The 6,656-nt window shown below is 35.1% G+C and overlaps 1 protein-coding gene across 14 annotated transcripts in view; it reads left to right on the plus strand.

The window, feature by feature from the left end:
• Positions 1 to 6,656, plus strand: part of LOC113418149 (uncharacterized) — a 56,507-nt gene that overhangs the window by 41,044 nt on the left and 8,807 nt on the right. For 9 of the 14 annotated variants that reach the window (XM_087959768.1, XM_087959771.1, XM_087959775.1 and 6 more), the window contains 8 exons: positions 470 to 613; positions 786 to 932; positions 1,105 to 1,248; positions 1,419 to 1,565; positions 4,327 to 4,473; positions 4,638 to 4,781; positions 5,166 to 5,270; positions 5,783 to 6,249. In XM_087959768.1, coding sequence (XP_087815894.1) covers positions 470 to 613; positions 786 to 932; positions 1,105 to 1,248; positions 1,419 to 1,565; positions 4,327 to 4,473; positions 4,638 to 4,781; positions 5,166 to 5,270; positions 5,783 to 6,249 — 1,445 coding nt within the window. The remainder of the gene's footprint in view (positions 1 to 469; positions 614 to 785; positions 933 to 1,104; positions 1,249 to 1,418; positions 1,566 to 4,326; positions 4,474 to 4,637; positions 4,782 to 5,165; positions 5,271 to 5,782; positions 6,250 to 6,656) is intronic. The other 5 variants (XM_087959774.1, XM_087959773.1, XM_087959772.1 and 2 more) reach the window with 5 other exon arrangements.

Here is a 6,656-nt window from a genome sequence, read left to right on the forward strand (position 1 = left end):
AAGCTAAGCTGTTCCATTGGTAAATGTCCTCACTTAATTGTTAGAAAGTTTCTCCTCAATTCCAGGTTGCTTCTGTCCTTCATTAGTTTCCACCCATTGTTTCTTGTCTTCCCTCGAATGCTTTGGTTGACCCCCTCTTCTTTGTGGAAGCCTCTCAAATACTGGAATACCGCTATTGTGTCCCCCCCAGTCCTTCTTTTTTCTACCGGTAGATTAGCTAAATGTAAATCCTTCAACCGTTCTTCAGAATGCACCTGAACTTGATGCTTCGCTCTAAAGAAGAAAGATAAGTAGTTGAGGTTGAAAGCATTCAGGAATTGAAAGAACATACAAAAAAGTAAATTCTTAAAGGGATTGAACAATGATCCTCAAAATGAGCAAACTGATGATCCAGGTCTGTGTAGTAACAGATCCATTCATTCTGCTTCCGAAAATGTTCTAATCTCCATTTTGTTTTAAATTGACATAGACTAAAACTTCAGCCAAGCAGGATGATACAGATGACTCTCAAGCTTATGTTGCTGCTCCAGCTCTTGATTCTTCCAGCCTTCCAAGTACCCTCAATGATATTCCCCATGAGTCTCTGCTGGTCAGAGAAAAAGATAATGAATTGGTAAGTATGGGAAAAATCTTTGTATATATTTTCCTTGGAAATATAAGTACGTTCCATTTGGAATCTGGAATTTATTTGTGGCTACAGGAATTTTGGTTGTTCGATTCCATTTATGTCTAAAAATCTGCTTCCGAAAATGTTCTAATCTCCATTCTGTTTTAAATTGACGTAGACTGAAATTTCAGCCAAGCACCAGAATGATACAGATGATTCTCAAGCTTATGTTGTTGCTCCAGCTCTTGATTCTTCCAGCCTTCCAAATACCCTCAATGATATTCCCTTTGAGCCTGTGCTAGTGAGAGAAAAAGATACTGGACTGGTAAGAATGGGAAAGCCCTCTGTATATATTTTCCTTGGAATTAGAAGTATGTTCAGTTTGGAATCTGTAATTTATTTGTGACTACAGGAATTTTGGTTATTCAATTCCTTTTGTGTCTAAAAATCTGCTTCCCAAAATGTTCTAATCTCCATTTTGTTTTAAATTGTCGTAGACTGAAATTTCAGCCAAGCAGAATGATACAGACGGTTCTCAAGCTTATGTTGTTGCACCAGCTCTTGGTTTTTCCAGCCTTCCAAGTACCCTCAATGATATTCCCCGTGAGCCTGTGCTAGTGAGAGAAAAAGATACTGGACTGGTAAGAATGGCAAAAATCTTTGTATATATTTTCCTTGGAAATAAAAGTAAATTCAATTTGAAATCTGGAATGTATTTGTGACTGCAGGAATTTTCATTGTTCAATTCCTCTTATGTTTGAAAATCTGCTTCCCAAAATGTTCTAATCTCCATTTTGTTTTAAATTGACAGACTGAAACTTCAGCCAAGCACCAGAATGATACAGATGGTTCTCAAGCTTATGTTGTTGCACCAGCTCTTGGTTTTTCCAGCCTTCCAAGTACCCTCAATGATATTCCCTGTGAGCCTGTGCTACTGAGAGAAATAGATACTGGACTGGTAAGAATGGGAAAGCTCTCTGCATATATTTTCCTTGGAAATATTGGTTGACTTCTGGTAGCACTTCCGTTGAAGATGGATGAGAGTCTGCAATTGTGCCCCATTTCGATTCATGCTCTACCCATTAGAGTGTCCCAAACGGGGCCGGAGCCACCTTGTAGGGATGGTTAAAAAGGGGGAGACTGCCTGCCAGGTCGAGGGAAGAGCTGCATCTCCCCTCCCTGGCTAGGAACTCTCCCTCCAAAGATGGGCTGTAGCAGTGGTCTAAAATGGCCACCCTGAAGACGGAAGTCTGTCTGTGAAATAAGGTTGTGCTGGAGCGGTGAAGCTGTGAACAGTGTGTGGACCAGGGCAAATATCTGGATATTAAAAGGTAACCCCGGAATTATAGGGAAGAGTTATTATTAAAGACTGTAGAAGCGGTGACTGAAGAGAGAGAGGAAAATTGGAAATTCAAGAAATTGGACTTTGGACTTGAAAAGAATTCAATTGGATGTGGAATAAACTTACCAGGAAAGCGTGTAACTATAACAGACTTGGAAATTGAATTGGATAACTATTTGGATTTTGGCACTAAATAGGCATTTTAAATGCTGGAATTGACTGTATTAAAAAGAAATAATAGCTAATAATTGGAATTAGTGAAATTAATAAAAGCTTAAAAAAGGAAAAAGTGAAAAATAAAAGGTGGAAAGTGGAACTGAAAAAGGAAAAATTTCATTGACTTTTTGAAAAGTGCTTGGTCTATTTAAGACTAGAGCTTGAAATGAAATAAGAATTTTATTGTAACAAAAATGCAGAAAAGTGGAACGTTAAAACATTACTGTAAAGGGATGTATGAAGATTTTACTCCGGAATTGATTGTTGGCTTTGAAAAGGAGCTTGAAAAGAAGCAAATTGAATAGAACTGAGAAATAAAGACTTATAGACATTGACTGTTCGAATTAAATATAAAAGATGCTGATTGAAATAAACTACTGGATAATTGGATTGGATACAACCATTAAAGAAGGAAAAGAAGAAGTGCACAAAATATATATATAAATAATATATATATAATATATATATAATATATATATATATATATATATATATATATATATATATATATATATATATATATATATATATATAATATATATATATATAAATAAATATATATATATATAAATAAGGTCAAAATTGCAAAGCGTGAAGGAAATGATGAAAGAAAGCTCAGAACTATGGAGTACTATATTAGAAAAACTGGAAATGGCGATGCAAATCAAAAAAGAAAAAGAGAGCTAGAGGGGGAGGAGTTAAGCAAAGAAGAAATCAGCCTTTAAGAACAAGTGGAGCAACAAACATTAAGACAAGATTTAAAAAAGAATTAAAATTTTAAGGTTTGATGTGATAAACAAAGGGGGAATTGCTTGGAAGGTTAAACAAAGAAAGAGGAAACAACTCTTGAAGAGGGAATTGCAGAATAGAGAATTACAGAGGAAAGATCAGAAGAGGGAGGGGGACAAAACAAATAGCTGGAGCAAGAAATTAAGGGAAATAATAGGGAAAAGAAGGGAAATTAAGGGAAAGGACCAAAAAACAATAGAAAATAGAAAGCAAGCTAAGATGAGGAGAAATTATATAGTCGGGAGGATTAGAGACGATGGGTAATAGACGATTAGGAAAGAAGATTCTGCATGGAAATGTATTGTGGTATTTAAGAATATAGATATAAAAATGGAAAATATTGGAATTGACATTACATTAAGAATTATTGTTAAACTAGATACAAATCTAACTTGAAATAGATATGGAAATGAGAATTTACTATGAGAATATTAATATTTAATAATGTGATGAATAAAGTAAAAAGAGAATATGAGAATTGAAATGGATAAACTACCATTAGCCTTTAAATATAATTGAATGGATTAAAATGGCTAAAGTAAATTTATTATGTAAAGGTTTTTGGAATAAATATATTACAGAATGTAATAGAGTAAAGGAAATACCATGTGGAATCTGATATATGCATATGTATATGATTTATAGTAGTTAAGGGACTATTATTAATGTAGAATGTAGTAATTAAAAATGTCTATATTATAAATTTTCATAATGGATCAAAGAGAGTAAAATGGCTAAAATGTATAAAGTAAAGGGATGGCAAGCTTGAATTGACAATAAAAGGGGAAAGCTTTTGGATAATAAGAATTAACATAAACTTTATCGAACAAGGAATGGAATAATAGCATTTGATAAAACTTGCAAATGTGACAGATATAAGAAAATGTGTGTGACTAATAGAAATTGAATAAGAATATAGATAATATTGTAAAATAAGGCATGAGAATATTTAAAGAAAAATGAAATAAGCTATAATATGAAATGAAACTGGATAAAATGAGAGTAATGAATATATAGAAATTGAATAAGAATATTGACAATATTGTAAAATAATGTATGAGAATATTTAAAAAAATGAAACAAGTAATAATATGATATGAATTTGGATATGAAAGCTGAATATGTAATCGTGGTCACATTTGTATTGAAATGTAAAAACCTGGAATCAACTTGTTCACCTAAAGAGATTTTTTTTAAAAATATAAACATAAAAAAAATTACTGCAAAAACAAAAAAGGAAATATAAATATGTTCCATTTGGAATCTGGAATTTATTTGTGACTACAGGAATTTTGGTTGTTCGATTCCTCTTATGTCTGAAAATCTGCTTCCCAAAATGTTCTAATCTCCATTTTGTTTTAAATTGATGTAGACTGAAATTTCAGCCAAGCACCAGAATGATACAGACGATTCTCAAGCTTATTTTGTTGCTCCAGCTCTTGATTCTTCCAGCCTTCCGAGTACCCTCAATGATATTCCCTTTGAGCCTGTGCAAGTGAGAGAAATAGATACTGGACTGGTAAGAATGGGAAAGCCCTCTGTATATATTTTCCTTGGAAATATAAGTATGTTCAATTTGGAATCTGGAATTTATTTCCGACTACAGGAATTTTGGTTATTCTTATGTCTGAAAATCTGCTTCCCAAAATGCTCTAATCTCCATTTTGTTTTAAATTGTCATAGACTGAAACTTCAGCCAAGCAGGATGATACAGACGACTCTCAAGCTTATGTTGTTGCTCCAGCTCTTGATTCTTCCAGCCTTCCAAGTACCCTCAATGATATTCGCTGTGTACCTGTGCTAGTGAGAAGAAAAGTTATTGAATTGGTAAGAATGGGAATATTTTCATATATTTTCCTTGAAAATATAGGCAGATCCAATTTTGAATTTATTTGTGACTACACAAACATTGGTTGTTCAGTTCCTTTTATGTCAGAAAGTCCCCAAGAAAACTAATTCCCTGGGAAAAGTTGAAGTTTAAACATATATGGAAGGCAGCAAGCTGTAAAAGATTATTCTGTGTGTCCTCCACTTCAGGTTTTTTTGTCCTAATCCATGTGTTTTATTTCATTTATCTCTATTTGTTTACTTGGGAAAGTTCTCCTTTTCATTCATTTGTTCAATCATTCATTCATACCCTGTCAAATACAAATAACTCAAGGCAGTGAACATATCCAACACAACTTCTTCCTATTTTCCCCACAAAAACAGGCTGAAAACCAAAGAGCATGGGCACCTGAAGATTATCAGGAGCCACCCTGGAATGTGAACCAAGCTGACCAGTATCTCAAAGTCTCTGAATGTTACAAAGACTCCGTAAGTTGATTCTGGTCATAATGAAAATAATTGTTAGTTGGGGGGTGGCGGGACTAGGATATGAGTGAAGAGTGAATGAGGGTTATAGAGAGGAGGAGAAAAAGTTGTTTCCAAGAAAAACAAAACCTGCTTTGACACTTTAAAGCATCTCCAACTTGGTCCCCCATAGATATAGATATAAATATAATTCCTATAGTTCACATAGTCTGTTATTTAGAAAAAATAGAGGATGATCTCAGTATGTTTCAGAATAGAAAAAGAGAGAATTCTTACATTCTTAAACTTGAGCTATGGGTGTGTGTGTGTGAGGGGGGGAAACATAACATGTCACAATTATATAGTGGAATTAGATAATGTAGCATTCAGAGGCCAGGACGCTGAGAGATTAACATTTTAGCCTAGAGTTTAGTATTAATGACATTTTGAATTTTTATGAGTGGTTCTGAATTTTCAATTGGAAAAAGATGGATTTCTCTTGATTTTTTTATTGGATGGTTTCATTCTCTTTTCAGGTGTCTACTTCTATTTCTTCTAATGGAAATCGTAATATTGAAAGCCTGGTAAAATCCAAGTCTTGTTCTCCAAGGATTCATCACAGCATCAGTTCCAAGCATTCTAGTACAAATCAGACCTCAAGAGACTTACGTTGTCAAAGTCCAAAATCCTACGTCAAGCAAGAATGTAGCTCAAGATCTTTTGGCAAGCGAGAGCTGTCCACTGAAAGACAGGACAGAAGTTCAAAATTATCCTGTAGGCGAGAACGTAGTTCAGGATCTTCCCTCAAACAAGAAGTCTCTCCTCAAAGAGAAAAGCATACATCAAAATCTCCTTACAGTCAAAAACAGTCTTCTCAGAAACGGGACCGTAACCCAAAAACCTCTCTCATGCAAGAACATAGTGTGAAATCAACGCACAAGCAAAAGCATAGTTCAAGTTCTCCAAAAATGAAAGAAAATTCAAAATCTCAGAAGCTGGATAGGTACTTTGGATAGCTAATTGTGTGTATTTTTTAAGGAATCAGGCAAGTAAGAAAAAGTAGGGCCACATGGATAGGACAAATTAAGAAAAGGACCATGAAAAAACAGAAATTATCATAATAAAAAGGAAATAATAGGTGGATATACTCAGCTCTTAAAGAATGTTCTAAAGCAGGGGTCCCCAACCACCGGTCCGTGGACCGGTACCGGTCCACGGAACAACTTCTACCGGGCCGCGGCTTGCTGGGCGCCGCCATCTTTTTTTCATGAAAAAGTGCTTCCGGTGAGCTTTTCCAGGTAGAAAGCTCACCGGAAGCACGTTTTCATCAAAAAAAGATGGCGGCGCCCAGCTGATGCCGGTACCGGGCCGCGGCGCCCAGCTGATGCCGGTACCGGGCCGCGGCGTCAA

Source organism: Notechis scutatus, chromosome 3, assembly GCF_049901735.1.
Source record: "Notechis scutatus isolate UNSWTSFEM ecotype Mainland chromosome 3, rNotScu1.2, whole genome shotgun sequence".
Taxonomy (NCBI): domain Eukaryota; kingdom Metazoa; phylum Chordata; class Lepidosauria; order Squamata; family Elapidae; genus Notechis; species Notechis scutatus.